The following is a 22325-nucleotide window of genomic DNA, read 5'->3' on the forward strand; positions in this document are numbered from 1 at the left end:
CAGATCACAAGTGCAAATAGTTAATGTCAAAAACGTTCAAAGAAGGTCGTCACAGACATTTTATGTAATACTGACTGACAACGAGGAGACAAGCACTGTCGTCATCATCACCATCATACCGCTCAGCCTCCATACCCCACATTTAAATCTATGAGTAAGGACTAAGTGTAATTCATATGAGACAAAGTGACCCTGTGAACTATGCGTAACAAATACTTTACATCAGGCTTACAGGATATCATTTCTGCAACATGGATGTAAAAAGATGTAAATATATTCATATTTATTTGTATTAGATTGTAGGAAGTTAATAAGATAGAAATCACCGTGGTGACACTTTCTTTTTTTTTTCTCTGCACATTCCTAACACTTGCCTAAAAGCTCCATGAAACATTCACAGACACCGATGAACGTCTGACGAGTTCTACGCCACCAGCAGAACATCAGCATGAGCAGATTTACAAAATTTAAATAGCAGGTACTGATAGAATTTGTGCTGTTGTTTAAGGTTGTTTAAGACTGTATTACCTGTGATCTAATGTTTTTACAGACTGCGCCTGTTTGACGGACCTGTGCTTAAAAGTTCAAGCTCAGCAACGTAGCCACAGTTAGGTGAGTCTCGGTCTGCCTCTCCCACTGTGTGGGAGACATTCCTAGAAGGTTCCCACAGGAAAGCTCAGGGTGTTGGGGCTGCATGCTGATTTGGAGTCAACCAGACATGCATTTGCCAAACCAACCAGTTAGTCTTCACCTCTTTTCTCTTATCGAAGTGAAAAATACTGTATGAAAACACTTAGGATGAAACATAAAGGTCACCTTTATGTCGCTTCTCAAAGTTTTTGAATGTGGAATGTGGGGGGGCGGCAAAAAACTCACCTCGACAAGCAACACAGAGGTGAGATCTGTGCTTTTTCTGTAAGTGTTTTCAAAGTGTAGTGTAAAGAGCAGTGCATGAGACAGTCCCAGGGGTCGAGGACCAAACCTGATCGGCAACTTGTTAGTTATTAAAAAAACACTACTGATTATGAGACTATGTATCTGTTCTGTCGTAGATGTGTGGAGAGGTGTTGGAAATCATCATCAAGTGAGACTTGACCATGAAAAGTTGCATTGTGCAAATTTTTGATGGCTGCTCTCATCTGAGCCAGCAGCAAAGGAAAAAAAAAAAAAAAGAAAAAAAGAAAAGAAGCACATTTAACTAACATGCAGGCACTAAATAATCTATGACATTTTCATGGTCCGTTTAAGATTCACATTTTTCTGGGCTACAACATTTCAAGCTGAAAAGTCATTCCTATTAAGAGCAACACAACAGTCAGAATCATTACAAGGACATTTCTAATGGGCAGCATTAAATGACATGCAGGCTGGTATCTTTAGCTGTAAGGTGTGTTCCTACATAAAGTCATCACTGACACAGAGCTGTGGGGCCAGTTTGAAATCTGCCTTCTTTAAACAAACACACAGTCGACCTGTGATCACCTCTGCGACTGTGAGTCAGGTGGTGGGATAAAGCCGGCACATAAGAACTAAATAACGCTGTACGTAAGACTTTGTTCTGAGCTGTTAAATTAGGGATTTGGGATTTTTGAAGTCTTATTTACATTTATCTAAGTCTGCGCTAACTGTAAAAGGAACAGACCCACATTTTTTTTTTAGCCTGGTTCTAGACCACTGAACCTCAGACATCTCAGATTTATTTAATGATTCAACAAGGTCTGGTGTTGTGCACATTGACAGCTCCTTCCACATTGGGAAAAAAAAAAAAAAAAACCCCATCCAAACTGTTCAAGAGCTTTGTAGGCCAGACTAAGAAAGGGGACGTCATCTCTCTGTGCCAGAACCAGAACAATTGCCACAAAAAAAGGAGACAACTGTGGATGAGATGAACAGAGCTTAACAGGTCGTCGACTTCCAAAACAAATGCCTTTTAAATCAACACGTCTTCAACGGATGTGAGAAGCATCAACGGCTCTCCAACTGAAAACGATGTCGGCCCGGACGCGACCCACCACTGATTGTTTAAAGGAAATAACAAAATGACAACAGTTAGTCTGAACATCAAACTGCTACATTTTGGGAAATGCGTGTTGTGTGATGTCCCAGTGTAGAAGATGGACATCATTCTTAGCTAAAACAGCCAAACTAGCCTCTTTAGAATGTTATACATTAAGACGTTGGTAGGGAAAAACTATATTGTCAGTAAACACAAGCAAAATCTGCCAGGACTTCATCCAGAGTACAAGGATCCAGATGTGAAAGGTTCTGGTATTTGAAGTCATTTCAATAGATGAGTTTTACAGAAACATGAAGATTGTGTGAGATTCTCAGCTACCGCGACAGTACCCTCTGGTAAACCTGTTCTGAGTGGTTTTATGGCAGCACAGGTAAGAGGACATCACCGTTTTATCATTTCTGGCTAAGGAGATGAAGACCGGGCCAGTCTTTACCGTTATAATCTGAACCTGGCCCTGGATTTTGAAGCAGAGGTTGTGTGGGATCTCTGAGTGAGCTATCGAGTGGATTGTGCTTATCATGTCATGGGCTTGTCTGCAGTTTCCCTCCTTCCCTTCTGGTATGAACTCAGGCTCATGTAGTGTCAGTCAGGTTCCTTCAGGGTCAGGATTTATTTGTGCTGGGCCAACACGTCGCTGAAGACGTTGAGGAAGATGTGAGCGTGGTACTCCTTGAAAACCAGAGCTGGACGGAAACGGATCGATCGGTCCCCACACCCTCCCAGGAGGACACCTGTCAATGACCCACACTGTTACTGTACAGCCACAAAGGTAGCCTTTGACTAAACAAGAATAGCATCCTTTAGCTGTGCCATGATGCTTATTGTATTGCCAGTACATCCCCCCACAGCAGGGGCCAAGCTTCAAGGCCAATCCATGACTCTATACTGAAATGCAGTATCCACTCAACATGAGAGGGTGTATCTCAGCGGCTGTCCCACAAAGAAGAAAAAAAAAAATATTGATGTATGGTGATGTACTTCATACCTTTGTCTCTGGCCTTGAGCAAGAGGCTGTTGCGTGTTGCGTCATCACAGATATCAACGGCACAGAAGGTCCCCTGCCCTCGAGCGCGGCTCAGTATGCCGGGGTATTGAGCCTGGGGACCAGACGCATGTAGGTCATGTTCATACACATTTTTAGGTCATAACATAAATTACACATAATCCATGTTAACTACAATAAGCCGGTTTGTGAGTGAGAACATAAAATGGTCTGGTACTTTACTGATTTTCTTATTGGTTCTTTTTTTGTTACTGTGCAAAAAAAAAAAAGATAATAAATTTAGGACAAAACTGAAGATGAAATTTAGGGTTAGAGTTAGAGTTAAATGACACCTTCAGTATATACTCTGATCCACTGATCACACTCCCAGTTTCTCACAGACAGTATATGCAGTGTGAACCTGAAGACATAAAACAAACACCTGTATAAAGCACACTACCTGTAGCTCATAAAGACCATTTAGCAAGGTTTTCCCAGAACGGGTCACCTCCTCCAGGAGACTTTCTCTGCGAATCACATTGATAACCTCAGCTAGGAACAGGTTCTTGGACGGGTCACCCATCCATGTGTTAAAGATACGGTATGCCTGAAGAAAAAGACAACACATACAAAATAAAAAGTGTCCATAACCTCATAAACATCTTTTAAAAGGACAGTGGCATAACACTCCAAGTAATGTAAAGTCAACTGTATAGGACACGCGTTTGAAGACAAACCTTATCAGCCTGTAATTCATCCTTGTGGTAGTAGCCACCAGTCAGAAGCTTCTTGCTGAAGGAGACAACGTCTGCAGGATCATCCATGCCCCAGTGCTCATGGGCCCAAAACTTTCCTGTGGTCCCCCCACCAGTCTGGACTTCATCCACGTGGAAAGCACAGCCATGCTGGGGAGACAAAAGGTTAGAAGACTGAGACACATGAAAGTGAGCCAGGGAGACAGATCATAAAGGAGGGAAGGATGGAAAAGGAGGCCACCATGATGCATGGTAGACCTGCACCAGAACCTTAAGGTAGCTGTGACCAGTTGCTGACAGTGTTCATGTCTGGTAGGCTACAAATGTATATGGTGACCATTTTACTACAGAACAAATCCGGCATTTAACAAGAAATTAAAAAGCACACACTTCCCAAATCGTTCAGAATACACTGGGATTTCAGACCATTCTCACTACTAACCTTCCTATCTAAGGTTCTGTAACGTGTGGTTTTCACCCAAGTCTCAGTCCTCCTCTCTCAAAATAATCAACTTGATCCAGACCAGTTTGGTTTCAATGGCAGTTCTTCCACTGAAACCACACTGCAGTCAGCGAAGAAACCCGAGGACGGCGACGGTCCAGTCATCACTGCTCATCTTGCTGGACATATCACCCGTCTCTGACATGGTGAACCACCAAACTGCCCTATCCAAACTAGACGCCTCTGGTACAGCACTTCTCTATTTTGTGTCCTTATATGTGTCCATATATGTGTCCATATAAAGTGAAATGGCAACGAGGAGAGTCCAAGCAACACATTCTTTCCTCTGCAGTACTGCAGGAATCGACGACTCGACCGGCTCAGCTCAGACCTGTCTGTCTCAGTGATATCTAAAACTCCTTGCTCAGGCTGTGGTCATCTCTTGGCCTGTGCCCCCCCTCCCCCGGTTTATGGCTGGCTTATCGAGTGCTTTGGCACATTTCCATTCCCTTGGCTAACACTTCCTTTGCCTAAGATCTTGCCCATGGACATTTGCTCTACTTGTCTCTAAAATGTTCATGACTGTCCCGCAGCCTTGGAATCCATGTTGGGTCGAGTGAAATACAACAGAGTCAAAGTCACAAGAAGGTCAACTCACAATCATTGGTGTGTGGATAGTACTACAGGTGAGTATACAGTTTGTGGTAAAGGTGTGGGCTCAGCAGAACTCTACAATCTCACTCTATTCTCCTGCTGCACTCAAAGAGCACCTCGCATAATATAACACAGCCCAGTACAGATCATCGCATTATTACTTTATTCCAGTGCTTCTCACATGACTTCTGGCACATCCCCCTTTAGAAGCTGAAAAAAAGTTCACGGCCCCACCACCAGAGGGAAATAAAGGTCAGAACGACAGCATCAGCAGACTCTTGTTTGTTTCTCTTTTCTCTTTATGAATCATATTTATTCAGCTTAGTTTCACTCCATATTTTCCCCTGGTGGCTCTACGCCCCGCAGGGAGGCCCATCCCCCAATTCAACACCCACTGCTTTATTGTAAGAAGCTGTTACTTTGCCAAAGGACGACTACTGTACGCTATCACTCAGAATACTGATGCATTTGGTGTGAGCACTGTAGTGTCTGAGGCTGTTGAGTCAGTATACCTTTCAAAACAAGCTGAAGTCCTTTAAAAGGATCTGTTGCCATAGTGATAAGTGGTACCTTGCGTGCGATGTTGCGGAGGCTTCTGAAGAAGTTTGGAGAGGCGTGGTTATCTCCACCTTCAGCCTGGATGGGTTCAATTACAATCCCTGCCACAGGCTTCCCCTTCTGCCTCCACTTCACAATCAGATCCTCCACCTGAGGGGAGCATGCAAGACACACACACACACACACACACACACACACACACACAGGTTAAGGAATAGCCTATTAACATAACACACAGCCAGGTGATGGTAACACAACTAAGCATATGAATCACACAGGCTACTAACAGCAACTTTTCCCCTGAGGACATAAACCTGATGTAAGTATAGTGTCTACATCAGTTTGGAAAATAAAAGGTGACAGCACTCCTAAATCTTACTGGGTCACATGAGGTGGTCTACACAGGGTGACCAAAGAAGCTGCAGTCCCAGCATCCACCTGTCGGATGAAGAGGTGTGGAAAGGCTGGGACAACTTTTATTTTTGCCATGTGTTGTCTGAAAATGCATCCCACAGTCTAACTATGACCTGCACTGGATGAGAACTTACACAGACAGCAGTCAGCCTTTGATTGAGAAACTTCATTTAATTCTATATTTGTTGCTTTGCAGCTGTTATTCATGACTGCGCACACACACACACACACACACCCACAGTCCACCACCTGCTCTGCACACACAGCCTACCTCCTCCAGACAGCGAGCCTCTTCCTGTGCATTCTCTCTGGTAAACTCCTCCAGAGGGTACTGCAGTCTGGGGAATGGGGCGATGGGCCAATCAAATGATGGCACATCCAACTTGTGGATTGCTTTTGAGTGTGTTGTTGCCAAGCAACCTGAACAAGGAAAAGTATTATGTTATATCCATGAATCTACAGTGTTGCAACAATCCATTGGCCTCGCAGTTTCAATGGTTGTTCACCAGGTGTAATGAATGGGATGAATGTATGGTATATGACTTTTGGAGCAGCTCAGCCAATGAGACGCTCTGAACAAGCCTCTGTCATGAGTAGGCTTCACTCTGGCTCTGTTCAGACATGACATGTCCTCTAGCTCTAAGGTGAGTTAGTCCATCTGACCACAGCAGCAGAAACGACTGGAGGAACAGCAGTGATCTGAGTTGAACATACCCATGGTTCTTCCATGGAAACCTCCCATAAAAGATAAAACACTGAGGTCTGGACAACCCGGGGCCTAAGACAGAGAAACACAGAGGAATTTGAAAGTATTTCGAACAATCTAACAGGAAATCAAAAAGTATTCTGATAGGTGGTGAGATCCCCCCCCCCTCCCCCCTCACCTGGTTTATCATGCAGGTGCTGAGGTCTTCATCAGATGGAATGTTGTGGCCTCGCTCCTTGTTCTATAACAAGAAGCCGGCACAGGTGTCAGGATCTCACACACAGAGATGAAGCTACATTCACATCCGGTTGCTGAGATACTGTTTAAGTTCTAATCCAATCAAACATTTATGTCTGAAACAAATGGTATGTAACTGTTACCAATTAGGAAATAATGTTACCTGGTTAACCATGTTAGTCATGTTAACCGTGGTTAACGCAGTGTACTCACTCACCCTGTACCAGATAAACATGGCTTTGAAGGCATTCTCATTGGAGCAGGAGCCACAGGCCATGGTCTGAACCCGACTCATTCCACTGGGAGCCACCTGAGGGGAGGGAGGACAGACTGTAGCACCACGCTCACACAGCACTAACTGAACACTCACAACCACAAAAGACCAATCTGAGCTCCATTTAAATACTACAACATCACTATTCTATATTATTAACATTATATCTCAACTGTGTGTGTGTGTGTGTTACTAACTGAGAGAAGACTTTCAGTGAGTTTGTCTGGAAAGTTCTCCGGCGGCAGGATTCCCAGCGCAGGTCGGTTCACAAATGTGCTCTGAAAGAAGGACAGAAAACACAAATTAACACACGCATGCTAAACACACTAAACTACTCCTCAGGACAATGTCCTACTGTCCTGTAAACACATGGGATGATCAGAACCATGAGGTTATTACAGATCACACACATGCTTTCGAGTCTCAAGAATCTCAGAATCTATTTCCATGTTCTTAGGCTCTGTGCCATATTTTATTTTCAAGTGTGAGAGTGGATTATTCTGTTCACAGCACAGCTAATTATTAGTTATGACACCACAGCCACTGAAATCTCCGGATTCTTTTTGGTTGGAAGGTGTGAATTAACTTTTAGTAACCAGACAGGTTATACACGGGTTATATAAAATAGCTTCTCAGTAATCTAGGTGTACTAAATCTGGATGTACTAACCAACTAAGGCTAGGAAGAGGAAAGATGATTTACAATAACTTGAAGTGATGTCTCAGAGACATTCATTCATTCATTTTCTACCGCTTAATCCTCTGTCAGGGTCGCGGGGGACTATGACTGTGGGTCTGGACTGGGCTGACACACAAACACAGACAACCACACATGCAAAACCACACAATTGCCTACGGGCAGTTTAGAGTAGCCAATTAATCTATCCCATGCATGTAATTGGTATTGTGGGAGGAAGCCGGAGTACCCGGAGAGAATCCACGCAGGCACAGGGAGAACATGCAAACTCCACACAGAAGGGCCCAGACCGGGCCCTTCTTGCTGTGAGGCGACAGTGCTAACCACTGCACCACCATGCCGTCTCAGAGACATCCACAGAGGAAAGGACAGAAGACTAAAGAGGAAATGTCACCAATGTGGAGAGGTCACATATAATAGAGAGAGAGACAGTGAGTTTGTAATAGAGGGGAGAAAGGAAGTCTCTGTATGTGGAAGAGAGAGAAATAGAGAGAGAGAGAGCTATACCATTATCTCCTCTGGACAGACAGTCTGAATAATAAAATGTAGTAGAACACATCACTATTCTCTGTTCTTGAGATGAACAGTGAAATTTCTCTTTCCTGGTTTTAAAACCTGTCAAAAACCTGTCTTCCTCATTAGCTAGATGTTGCCTAGCAACAATAAAACACAATCCACTATTTTCTGTGAACACATTTGGAATAACGTACTCTTACTGGACTGATGTACACTTTATCACTCAGTAGTACACAGTACCGTTCCACACTCACTGTAGCTGATGACCTGAATGACGTGTGGTGTGTGCAGAGGACCTACCAGATTGTTGGGGTTGGTCATCAGCTTGAGGAGAGCAGGGTGGTTGTAGCCTGAGGGAGGACAGATTGGGAGTGAGGAGAGATGGAAGCTGAACAACTTTTATCACTGGATTATCTGTATCTGCAGCCAACAGGCTCTGGTTAGACACAGTGTGAGCCACATCGCGTACACGATTCCCTATGAAATATCCCATGAAGGCCGAGGAGGAGTTTTCACACATGTAACCTTAACATGTTATGAGACAGCTGTCAAAATTAGGCATCAGATAATCAGGAATTCAAGCTGTATATATAAAAATGAAAGTTGAGCACGTCACATCGGGCGTGTCCACAAATAAACAGGGAGAAACAAATATACACTGAAACAGAAAATAACTGTTAGGTAAAAACATTTTTGACGATAACAATATGGTGAGCCGGGATCTTTTTTGCTGGAGGAGGGGAGGTTTAGGAGAAGTGTAATTATGGCAGTATTGATGTCAGCAGGGAGTCTGTTTGACGTCAGCTATTCTTCTGTGAAGAGAAGTGGAACTAAAATAGAGCAGAGGGGTTTGTAGAAGATCTTTCCCATGGACAAAGCGGCAGGGAGCCGATGGCTTCCCCTGGCGTATGATGAAGTGAGCTGCTTTCAGTCCTCTGTCAGCTGTGGCTGAACAGTGTGGATTTGTCCTGATTCAGATCAGGTTCTGATGGGTGCAGGTTAGTGTAGAAATGTTTAAATGTTTAAAATACATATTTTTTTTAATATTTTCCAGATGTACTGTTATATTCAGACCGTCAGGATCTGTTACAGTGGACCCTTCAGTGAAAAGCTTTCACTACCCTAACTGTGTTTTCTGAGCACATGACAATAAAGATTTGAATCTTGAATCTTACCTAAACTGATCAGGCTGCCTTACATAAACTGCTGTGCTGTTCCGCTTCCAACCAGCAGAGTGCAGTAAGGGACAGTGAAGCTTCCCTCTCGTCTGAGGTTCCTACACATTCTCAGCTTCAACGCTCTGCTCTTTTTCTTACCATGAATTTCTCATGTGGGGTTGCATGGTCTGGTGTGAATAACCCAATATGAGGAATAAGGATAGGTCAGTACACATCCTTCCATCCACATGTGGAATTAAGTTCACACTACCCCTCAAAGTCTAGTTTTCCCCAGCTGACCCTTAAAAACACAGACACACACACACACACACACACACGCACACACACACACACACTCACAAACACACACACATGCACGCGCAGGACGGAGGGACAGAGAACAGGAAACGAAGGCTTCACGCTCATTCTGTTTTCCATGTAAGCCGTTTGAATGCTGGAGGGCAGATCTCCAGTCCACAAAGCTTGGAGGACGTCCATCCAGATGACAAATAGAACACACACACAAGATGCTGGTTAATTCTCAATATTCCCCACATGTCAGCTTATTAGTGTAACATCTGAAACAGCATCACTTCATATGTGAAAAAAAAAAAACATTACAGCTCATAAATAACATCCTTGAAATCAGGCTCAGCTATCAGAAGCCTTTTGAGCTTTGTTTGTTATTTTGGACACATAGCACAGACATGTTGAAAGACATGTAATCATCCTGTGCTTTTTGTAGAGAGCGGAGAATGAAGTACTGGTGCCTGGTATGGTCCAAAATAATTCTACTTATTCCTACGCATTCTGAGAAGTAGACAGTTTGTTACAGACTCCAGCTGTCAGGCCCTTTTAGCTACCGAATGAATTCAGTGAGAGTTCCTGGTTGATACAAAGACCCTTCTGTCAAGGGGGGGCGGGGGGGGGGGGGGGGTCCTGAGGCCCCGGAGCCAAAACCACTGACATATATAATAATGCTAATCATGGTGGAAGTAGCGCTTTGTCTTTGCACCACTGGGCGTCTGAATATCTGTTTTACACAAAGCATCAGAGCATTTTCCAAACCATGACATTTGTCACATTGAATTCTTCAATCAATCAGGAGCAGTGACTCACACAGACAAACACTGGACAACAACTGAATCAGTGGCTCACACAGACAAACACTGGACAACAACTGAATCAGTGGCTCACACAGACAAACACTGGACAACAACTGAATCAGTGACTCACACAGACAAACACTGGACAACAACTGAATCAGTGACTCACACAGACAAACACTGGACAACAACTGAATCAGTGACTCACACAGACAAACACTGGACAACAACTGAATCAGTGGCTCACACAGACAAACACTGGACAACAACTGAATCAGTGGCTCACACAGACAAACACTGGACAACAACTGAATCAGTGGCTCACACAGACAAACACTGGACAACAACTGAATCAGTGACTCACACAGACAAACACTGGACAACAACTGAATCAGTGACTCACACAGACAAACACTGGACAACAACTGAATCAGTGACTCACACAGACAAACACTGGACAACAACCTGAATCTAATGAGCATCTCCAGCTGGTAGTATCAGATCAACCAGACCACATTCAGAGGTTTGTGAAATACAACCAACAAGTCTAAACTCCTCCTCTTCCTGCTCTGTCAAGCAACTTGCACTTACTTATATTAAATGGAGAGTGTAAAATGAGATTTCAAATAAAAACATGACCTCAGTTCAGTACCAACACCAGCAGCACCACCCCCCTCCAAGGATGTGTCAAGTCCAGTGCTTTTCACTCTGATGACCCACGACTGGTCTGCCTAACACAGATCTAATCACATCACTGAGTTGTTGCTCATGACACAACAGCTGTGGGCTGCATTACCAAAAGCCAGGAGTCTGCAGACAATGTCTGAGCGCTGAAGATAGAACAGGGAACCTCTGACTTCAGAACAGCTAATACTGATCACTGCCCTCTGTTCATCAGTGCTGCTGCTGCTGCAGCAGAGGTGGTTCATAACCAGAGCAGGTCACTCAACACCTCCTCCAACATCGATTCAAGAGCCTGAATCACATGAGCGCAGCCCGAGCTCCCTGCCCCCACCCTCACCACATTCTACAGGGCTCTATACAAAGCGTCCCGACGAGCTGCATTATTGCTTGCTTTGGCAGCTGCAGCACCTCTGACTGTATGGTTGGTCCTACAGTGGGTTGTGAGAACGGGAGAGAAGATCATTGGCTACCCCCCCCTGCACAACCCCCCTACTATCCATTCATTTACACACAAAACTGGGTCTAAACCTATTTATATGGCCAGACCACCCTTTATCTGTTCTCTCCTCTGTGCTCACATCTTTATGACGGCACTCTTCAAACACTGTGCAGCTTAATGCTATTTGCTCTTTACTGTCTTTGTACTTGTAAATCTTTTTTTTTTTTTTTTATCATATCTGTTCTGCTGATACCAAAGTCTGATCTGATACTTCTGTTTAAAAAAAAACGAAGCTGACCAGCTTAAATTATTGATATGATATGAATGACAGCATCATCAACCCTAATTAGTGGCAGCTGCTGATGACATTTGTCATTTTAACTGATGACAGTGACAGTGGCAGCTTAAATGAGAAACTGTTGGTAGGTGAGTTTTACTGTAGCTGTATATAGTGTAATAAGTAACATCGCACATGGACAGAGGACTTCGTCCATACAGCCCTCTTCTATCATCCAGGTAGCTGTGTGTGGATGTTTTTGCTACTGACCGATTGGGATGGAGGAGATCTGAGTGTAGAGATCCAGCATGCGGTTGCCGTCCACATCCACCAGGTAGTTCCCCCTGCTCTCCTCATAGTTACAGAAGAAGTTGATCGCACCAACATTCTGGGAAAAGACAAGTTTTAATATGCCGTGTGACACACGCAAGTAATCGCACCGTGAGAGTCCGAAATCTTTGGTGAACCCAGAGATGAAAGATGAGAAGTTCTCCATTCTTAGCCTGACTTCATTAGGAGGGTATAGATAGGTTCACGTCACCAAATGGGTGGTAAAAGCTGGCAAATCAGCCAAGAGAAGGCAGCCATCTTTATTTCACATGACGGTCTGTATCATCACTGTGTGATTATTCTCAACAGCACGTGTTACCCATGTGAATTAAAGCCTGCAGCAGGAAGTGGCATCTGCCGTGAAGTCGGATGAATTATCCATGAATTATTATTGTTTATGAAACAAAAAGAGCAACAACAACAACAAAAACCACAATGAACTACCCAGTGTTACTCATGGACCCAGTGCATAACATGCTCGGCGCTGGATGGTGATGTCATTAAAGTACGATCATGTGCAAATGTTTTTTGGTTTTTTTTTTGTTTTTTTTTTTGCATGTGCAAAAGCATTTGTGAAACATGATTCTGCATTTGCATGTCAATTTACACACACACGAGTTGTGTAACAACAACAAGGCCGCAGATGTCTGTGTAAGCTCTGCACACACTAGAAGAGTGGACAGTCCTACTGTATGTGGAACAGCACTAACGCTCCGGGGTTCATTTAACTAGTTCACTGATGCTGTTTCAGTTAACATAATTGTAGATCCCATCTGGCTACACACACACGCACACACACACACACACACAAGCACTGATACAGTCTTTATTATGTTTAACACAATTCCAGATGGGGGGGGGGAGAAAATTGATTATGACTCATCTAATTCAATACATAATGATAATGATACTCTGACTCAGGTCAAACTGGTTTTAATTCTGCTAAGCAGCCTTTTCATACACACACACACACACACACATAACTCAGCTCACCTGGATTTCTCCCAGTTGTTTTGTCAGCTCCTGTAGATTTAAAAGATTTTTTTTGTGATACTCAGTAATATCTCATTTGTGTTTTTAATCTTTTTAATCTGTGTTTGTGTGTCTTTGCGTTTACTTGTGATCGTGGCCCAGGAACTGAAGTTTTCATGGAGGGTCCATCGTAGTCAAACTCTACCTGGGTCTTCGGTGCTGCTTTGCTGACGTATCTGCAACCTGATGGAGAAAAGATAGAAAAACATAAGGTTTCTGACCACTGCTCAGGAAGTGCTGCATCATCCCTGGAGTTCAGATGGACAGAGGACAGGACACACACATCCGACAGACTGTTACAGGTGCTGGACTTATCCCTCTGGCTCACTGGGCTTTGCGTTTCCTTGCTTTGCATAAATGTGTTGTCACGTCTGTATGACAAAAAAACCGTCACTTTGACAGACAGGTGAAGCCAGAAATGTTGCTCACTCCAAAATCTGAAAGGACTACAGAAATCCCTCCAGGCAAACTGGACAAGTTTTCAAAGGAAATGGTTACGATTTGCTGTTGTAGCGGAACCACAGCATTGTCCTCAGTTCAGCTGGTTTGGACTCCTCGGGGATCAGGAGTCCTCATGGGAAACATAAAACACAATCCAAGCTCCAAACACAAGAGTGCAAGAGCGAACAAGACAGACTGAAGGGAGGCAGACTGGCCTAGACTAGCACCGCTGCTCCCATATGAAGTCTTCACTTGAGACTTTTAATGATGCTCTAATTAACACTGAAACCTCACAGACTCAGGACATGAGCTGAAATTCTACTTCCTGTAGACGGTGGAGCTGTAGCGTGAACCAGGCTGCGAGGCCGCGGCTCATTACACCTCCTCCAAAAAATATGTACGTACAAGCTGGTAAGCAACGGACTCTGCGAGCAGATGATGATATTCTGCTTTTCATCATCTGGCAGTGTTTAAAGAGTCATAATGTTTCGGGTCTGCTTACAGACCTCCTAATTCCTTACGGTGAACGAGTGAAACGAAGACTCTGGCTTGCTGTGGAGTAACTTCGGGGATCGGAGTTTGATCTTTTGGCTGTTTGTCAAACCACTTACTCAACAGCTGAAGAGTGAACTGCTGACATTTGCGAACCACGCTGCCAGCCGCTAGAGAAAAGCTCGATAGCAAACTGTGGTCAAAGTTTCCCCCTTTTTAAGGTTTTATGATTCGATGGAAGCTGTTGGAGGAAGCTGTAAAGTCAGAGGTTATATGAAGTCAAACGGTGATTTAAAGGTCCAGCAGCGATTTGTATATATCGTCTTCTGGACTGAACAGTACAAGAGACTCACCATCTATGCATCTAAACACCCAGATGAATACGTAGCCTCAATCAAATAGTGGCATTTCCAAATCTGCAATCTGCATGGCAGGATGTAATTTAAACACTAGCCAGGTAAATTTCACTGGGCCGTATCCCATCGCTTTGTTTTACGATGCATATAAAAGCGCAGTGGAATTCTGCACACACACACAGCAGTGATGATGCAAACCTGCTGTGCACTATGAAACAGCTCTTCATGGAGAACACGGACTCATTTCCTCTGTAGTACATATTATACATATAAATGATGTAATGTCACCGTCTTAGGAAACAGACCGTAAACAATAAAAGCTTGTCCCACATGTTGAAACCTTGCTTTAATTGTAACAGAGTTCCAGACAGACAGAACTACTGCTTGATTATACCTGTTGTAATTAAGATACGCAGCAGAAAAGAGGTCGCCCGCTCTCAGTTATATGCTTTATCACCATGAGACAATGTTCCAGTCAAATCTCCCTGTTGTAAAAGTTTTAATCTTTTAATAAAGCTCAAGCGACAAATCACATCTCTCCCCACTGAATGTCTGAACTCCCGTCTCCAGGTAAGGCTACAGGTGAGGACACCTGCTGAGCTCTCCTGAATAATCAGCACATGTATGAGACATTTCACAGGTTAATATCACGGCTCAAGAAATGCTTTTACTCCTACGCCTAAAAAATCGTGCTGTTAACTGTTAACAGAAGTTAAACTGAAGCAGTCAGTCTGACCCTGACATATTGGCCTAGTGATGATTGACAGGAAAGAGGACCTTTGAGACATCACTCAGTCACCGGCCTCTCAGCACTATGAACACATGAACTGATAACCACATCCTGCTTGAGGTCAGTGAAACATTCACACTGATTATAACATTTTCATTGAAACTTGGTTCCATTCGGGAGTATTAATACTTCATACAGGTGCGGGTGTAGCAGGGTGGCCTTATAAAGGCCTTGGTTTAAATGTAAGAGTTCTGGATTCACCTGGAGCACCGAGCCACAAGTTCTTCTGTAGGGAGAGAGCAAGCTGACGGCTGATCAAGGAGGACGCCATGACGAAACTGCCAACGCCAACGGACAGGAGGGAGTGCAAGACAGAGGCAAGGACCAGCCCTCAGGGTCTGACTTCACCAAGTCTCCTATAGGAAGAGAGAGAAACAGGGATGAATGATTATTTATCATCCCACTATAAACAGGGACGGTCTGATTTCAAATACAGGTGTGTTGTCTTTCCCTTTCAGAGCTGAGATGGTGCTGACATCATCATCTTATGTTCAGGAAAATGAAATGACTTTTAGATTTAGGTGAGGGACGGACGGTGGTTAAGGTCCAGGAGGTTCTAGGCTTGAAATGTACTACTTTACTACACATTTTTGTTGACAGCTGTGGTGAAAGAAGACGTGTAAGGAACTGGGCAGAGCGAGGCAGAGAGAAGCACGGCTCTCTGCTCCCTCTCCTCTTTCATCTTCTTGCTCTTATGTAATACTGGCAGCAAGAACAGGAAAATTCCAGCTATCTGCTTTCACACAGAGAAAGGGAAACCCTGGCCCTTCACACACATGCACACGCACACAGAGACACACACACACTCACACACACACACGCACACATAGACGGTTTCTTGGCAACACCTCATGAACTGGATGAAACTGGTTTCGAGTATGAGAGTTACACAAGACTGCATCTCCGTTGCCTGGGAGGGGCGGGCTGTGTGAGGGAGTGAATTATAAAGTGATGGGAGGACGGCCGAAGGGACGGATCAGGGTGTCTGAACTGGGATGAGCTGGAATCCCGAAAAAACACACAAAGGAAATGCAACAGTAACAAGGTCTAATGGAAGACATGTGCTGGGAGTCTCAGGCGTTCCTCATCACAGGAAAGAACTTAGAGCTTAAACTCAGGATTTTACTCACAGATCATCAAAGCTTCGTCTGGTTTGTCTTGGTTATTGCCTGAACATTTCACATAGTCAAGTGTGTTTACAGTTGGTTCTGAGCAGCCACGCTTGAAGGGCGGGTTGAGACGTCGGCCATCAATGAGACCCCGGCACACGTTCTCAGACAGCCAGTGCTTTCACAGCAGTGAACTCACTACACAGAGGATGAAAAGGAAGCGACAAAGAGAGGGAGGGAGGGAGGGAGAGAGAGAGAGAAGTTCGAACCCTGCGCTGACTCTCTCATCTCCTTCGTCCTCATCACCGCATGATGAAGCCAGCGTGTGAGCTGGATTTAGTCGTTTCGGAAGGTTACGAATACCGTTGGACAGAGCGAGCCCAAAACGTCAGCGATGCGTTTCAAAGCTATACAACCATTCGACGAGCAGCTCGGACAAAGTGTACCGGCAGAATAAAAACACCCCCGGGGGGTGGGGGGGGGGGGGGGGGGGGGTGCAAGAGGCTGTGCATTGGTGGGTGGCCTGTTGTTAAGAGGACCAGGGAGAAAGGGGCCCTGTTCAGACCTGCCATTAACATGCGTCTCCACATGCGTCTCCACTGAAACTTGTGATCAGATCTCACTCCCCTGCTCTATATGCAAATAAACGCCTTGGGTCCGCTTGGGACCCAAGGAGATTTGGGACCCAGTCAGCTGACACCTCAGTTAGTGGATAACTGGACATGGACACCCAGCTCTGTGGTGGTATGTACGACCATGTTTTTAGTCAACCATGTCATGAATCTTGTCAGTGGTCTCCCGTGTGGTAACAGTGACTGGCCTTCCAGGACCAAGGTCATCCTCCAGCTTCTCATTTGAATGGAGCAGCCCATTTCTTCATCATGCTGTAAAGAAGGGGCACAGTCCACCCTAGTGACGCCACCTTGTGGACCTCCTGGGGTGACGAGCACCCTGAGGCCGAGGTAGCTGACGACTTTCGATTTTATAAATTACCCGAAACAGAAAAACCACAAAGGTTCTTCACTTCAAACTTTCTGCAGAATCACTCAAAGAGCTGAACTGAAACAAAACACACACAACTTTAACTGTTCTGGTTCACACTGTGGACGTCCAGCTGCAGCCCAAATTAGCCATAGACTGTAAGACTGCATCCCACAAAAAAAAATGATCCAATTTATCAACACAAAGCCAAAGTTGCGTTTTTTTAATTTCACCTCATTATGTAGCTGTGTGGAGAAACACAAATAGGACTAATCTAAATCCACTGGATGCACTAGAAAAGAGAGAATTCTAAATAAGGTGGGTTCCAAAGGAACTGCTGTATACAGCAGTAGATGCTCATTCACAGACACAGCCATAGGAAGAGCGCCTGCTGGAAGGTAAAGCGTTCGTGTTTACAGCTGCTTTAATGAGCATTGAGTCTAAAACTTTAAGCTCTGCTGACTTACGATGCTGCTCTGTGAAGAGTCTCCGTGCAGCTGTTGGTTATTCAGGTTTGAAAGAGACGGCAGATCGACTGAACACGAATAAAAACCGGCGGTATTTCACTAGCATCTATCAGAGATGATCACAGAGCGGGTTTCTGTTTCCTCGGATGTTTCTTTTTAGAACATCTCACGGTGGAGCCGAGCAATGAATTGCAAAGTCATCCAAAGGAGACGATGACTTGCTGTCTCATTGATAAAAGTTTGATCACTCGGCTTTTGCCGGCACCATACATGAGAGAAGAAAGTGAAAGATGTGTGTGTGGTGTGTGGCGAGTGTGTGGGGGAGAGAGACAGATGGTGTGGCTGCTCTCGGGGCACACAGTTGTGCTGAGCATCAGAGCAGATTAGCAATAAAGTGTAAATGTTCAGTTTAAGCTACAGTTGGTCCATGAATGGAGGCTGCAGAGACTCCTGACGGGTCGGTGCCGGGCCCCTGAGCCTCCACCACAGGTTCAGACACATCTGTCTGTTACACACAGGTTCCTTCCAATAATGTCCCTTTACGTCCTCAAACATCCCGCTAACAAAACCAGATAAAAGAATAGAATAAGATAAAAGAAGCCTTTAAAGTGACATTCAAATCTATTTATAAGGTGTTCTTTTGATAAGAGATGAGAGATAGAGAACTTTGAAACATCTAAATCTGTTCTTAAATACTGAATACATATTATTCTATTCTGAACCATGATTTTCTGTTTGTTGTGCAGCACAAATAATCAGTCAAAGGTCGACTGTGTGGACGGAGAATCTTGTGCATTTTGTGGATTTAATAAGATTTAAATCCTTTTAGCAGTAAGAGTCGAGGCCTGCCCGACACCAGAGCCTTATACACCTCAGAAAACTGGATCCTGGACCATCCTGGATTCTGACTTGAATTTCCACAGCAAGCACCGACCTGCTTATCCAAAACCCATCCAGGCCTCTCCTGTCGTCCGGCTCAGGCTTTCTTGGTTGCTCTAAGTTACACCTAAAGTTGGTTTGTTTTCTGGGTTTGATGCCAGCTCCTAGAACAAGCATGCCCAGACTCTGTTAGATATGCTCCATCATTAGCATTGTTCAAAAACAAACTGAAAACATGAATGATCTCCTGTGCATGTTATTATATATATTCTGATCGCTGTGTCTTTGTGCGACATAAACACAAAATTTCTGCTTGCTTGCATTTCGTTTGAAACCGGTCTGGGACAGTCAGATCTGCTGTCCTGTCCTCTGGTGACCTGAAACTGCATTGATAAAAAAAAAAGAGTCGTTGTGTAACCACAGCTACAGCGCGGTGTTATCGAACAGTGGGGCCGCTAGAGCCGGCTACTTGGTCTGCAAGCATTGGACTGTTCTGAGAGCCTGGTATAACCTGCCACAGACAGAGACACGGATCAGGAGACGTTTAAAAGTCCGGACGAACAGCTCCACTGACTACACCGCACAGCATCGCATCATATCACATACGCCTGTAGCACACACACTGAACACAGCAAACACACACACAAGTCGCAATCAGGGAAGTCTGGTTCTATTAATTTTCAACCAGTGGACTTGAAGTACTTGTTCTATCCTGATCAGAGCAGTAAAGACAACAGCAGGGCAGACGTGGTGGGTGGACTCAGTAAATCATGGACCTGTCAAAGCCTCCTCACCTGTAACTCACTGTTAATGATTAAATTCCTTACTTGCTGGTTTCTGTTTTCCAATGCGGGTCCAGGGACCTCCAGAAGTCCTTCACTGAGCTGAAGGGGCCCTGGAACAACATCAGCAATAAGTTACCATGAAAAATATGTGGTCTATTAATCAGCCTGTGCTGAACGTTGAGTTACTGCGGCACTGAATCTTTAACCAGCTTTAAACTTCTCTTATTATGGTTGGAAGCTGGAGCAGTGGGTCTGGGATCCATGTAGACCACAGACAGGGATCACAGGTCCCCTCTGCTCCTCTGATCTAAGAACACTGATAAGAAACAGGCCAGTCTCCCTCATTTCACACAGTGTGTGTGTGCGTGTGCAGTGTGAGCATCCAAATGACTGAGGCTTTTTTTTTTTTTTTTTGGTTAACTTGTTTAAACGGATGTTGTTTGTTCAAAGTGTTTTTCGTGGTTCTGGGCTTCTTCTGAAAAAATCTGGTTCCCACTGGATCAGACTGGATCACACTCCACAGCCCATGGATCCATACTGTGGAACTAAAGCAGCCTAACTCATCTGGACTGGTGTGTGTGTGTGTGTGTGTGTGTAATGTAAGATCCAGACAGATGCTTCGTCAGCTGCTCTCCTGACATGGACGTTGCAGACCGCTGCGCATCCCCGATGCTTTGACGCTTCAGCGGCGCAACCGCTGCACCGACGCGAGCGAGTGAGTGAGCGAGCGAGCGTCAGAGTGCGACATGACAGCGGCCTGATCCCAGCGACACCGACCGTCGGTGATGAGCCGTGTGTGGGCGGTGAAGGCGTTTAGAGGACTTACCGGTGATCCAGCGACGGCTGCAGGATCTGCGCCTATAGATCCCCGCGACACAGGATGAGGTCGGAAGGCAGCGCTGAGCGTCTGTCTCCGGTCTGTGCCAGTCAGGCCTGCTCTCTGCGAGAGGAGGGGCTTGTTCTCTCTCTCTCTCTCTCTCTCTCTCTCTCTCTCTCTCTCTCTCTCTCTCTCTTTCTCTCTCTCTCTCTCTCTCTCTTTTTTTAAACAAATCTTTATTGGTATTTAAATAGCAAACAGACACTTCCATGAAAACAGATTTTCTTCGGTAGTTATAGGCCTGAACATTCAGCAGATGTGATTTATTTCCAAATTACAGACAAACGGATCGTGGTTGAGTCACATATTTAACACAACTGACAGCTCCAAAGTGGTTTGGAGGACCAGAAGGTTTCCAGCTGTGGAGAAGAAGAAGGAAGAAGATCATTGTTTTATGGGATGTCCCCTTTGCATGTGTGTCTCCAGGCCCCCAGGTGGCCCTGAGGTGCCAAACAACAACAATGCAGAAAACACATCACCAAAAAAAAAAAAAACCCAGTAACAACAACACTGCAACAACAAAACATTTTAGGAATCACAACACTTTATAGCAGACATCTATGTCCACAACAAGCCACTTAATCTGTGGTCTGGCCTCCAGTGCCACTGAAAGTAACTTCAGAGTTATCTTTGATCATTATGTGTCTGTTAACACCAACATGAAACAACGGCAGCACTCAAACACAAAGACAGGTGGGGTAAAGTCTATAGACGTTTATTGTCAAAAGGAATACAGCTCTTAGTGGTGGAGCAGGGCGGGCAGGATGAGCCTGTAGGCAGACTCGAACTGGCAGAGGTACAGGTGAACCTGGAGCACGGCAATAACCTGTATGATCACGGGGGAAAGAAAATAAATAAGTGCTAAGAGTAACCGGTGGTAATATACTGCAGACTGAGGTTGATGAGGAGATTGTGGACAGGTGAGCAGAAGATCTGCCAGGAAATTACAAGTATGTGAGCCACACCCAGGCCCAGATACACACAAACAAGAAAACAGACAAACAGGGGACAAACACCAGGGAAGGGAGGACACAAGAAACAAGACAGATCCGATATGAAGACACCTTGGACTGTATAATAATCATCTGTAAGTAGGGGCTCACATTAGGGTCAGAAAGTCTTGAAAATTATGAAATGATATTCACAAATAATCGTGGCTGCTACTCCGCCTCACCTGCACCTGTGCTCTGGCTGGTCCAATCAGATTCAGGTGTCAAATTTATTAAGTTATTTGTGAACATATATTTACAAACTCAAAATCTTACTGACCCTAATTTGAGCCCATATTTTGTCCCTTCCTCAGCTGTCACTTTGTCCATCTTTGTCCTGCACATGCAGACTGGAGGAGCCAATTAGAAGCCTAGCTTTGTGCACACATGGCAGAGAAATCAGTGCTCTCCTGGGATTCTCACATTGAAAACCATTTTTTTTTTTTGTTTTTTTTTAGCGGTTTTCTTATGTTTTAAGTTCATGAAGAATTTAGTAAATTGTTTTTATTTTTTCCACCCGTTCCACCTGATTTTCATAAAAGGTTTGGCTTGATTTTCCTTCATACATTAGTCTCTCTCCTTTCGTATCAGGAAGTAATGTCAGAGTGATGTGTTATAACTGTCACCGATAAGCTGAGATAATGCTTCCATTTACTGTGTTCACTGTTGTTCTTTTTCCTTGAAGTGCATTGAGCACAGTGACCCCTGAGAGGCAAGTGAATTTGATTTTTGTAATACTCAGTTCAGCCACTAGAGGCTGATGTGAACCCCTAGTACAGACTAAATAAGACTAGAGAAGTTCTGGTTTCACAAAGTCAGGATAAGTATCATAATAAGCTGTTTAGACCCTTAACTAGACCTGCAAACAAGAATAACCAAGCAT

At 44.5% G+C, this 22325-nt stretch overlaps 1 protein-coding gene across 2 annotated transcripts; it reads right to left on the reverse strand.

Annotated features, from left to right (window-relative positions):
* Nucleotides 1–352: 352 nt before the first annotated feature.
* abat (4-aminobutyrate aminotransferase) lies at nt 353–20525 on the reverse strand. Of its 2 annotated transcripts, XM_041062112.1 has the most exons (17): nt 20403–20525; nt 19619–19686; nt 15557–15711; nt 13362–13459; nt 13238–13267; nt 12185–12302; nt 8552–8601; nt 7237–7317; nt 6983–7075; nt 6707–6769; nt 6537–6600; nt 6094–6242; nt 5421–5558; nt 3737–3904; nt 3460–3606; nt 3003–3114; nt 353–2748 (listed from the first exon to the last, which is right to left on the reverse strand). In XM_041062112.1, the coding sequence occupies exons 3-17, from the start codon at nt 15624–15626 to the stop codon at nt 2627–2629; spliced, it is 1503 nt and encodes a 500-aa protein (XP_040918046.1). In that variant the 5' UTR covers nt 15627–15711; nt 19619–19686; nt 20403–20525; the 3' UTR covers nt 353–2626. The 2 variants fall into 2 exon arrangements, with proteins under 2 accessions (XP_040918046.1, XP_040918047.1); XM_041062113.1 differs by lacking the exon at nt 19619–19686 and having other exon boundaries at nt 20403–20509.
* Nucleotides 20526–22325: the final 1800 nt, after the last annotated feature.

Source organism: Toxotes jaculatrix, chromosome 18 (genome assembly GCF_017976425.1).
Source record: "Toxotes jaculatrix isolate fToxJac2 chromosome 18, fToxJac2.pri, whole genome shotgun sequence".
Classification (NCBI taxonomy): Eukaryota; Metazoa; Chordata; class Actinopteri; family Toxotidae; genus Toxotes; species Toxotes jaculatrix.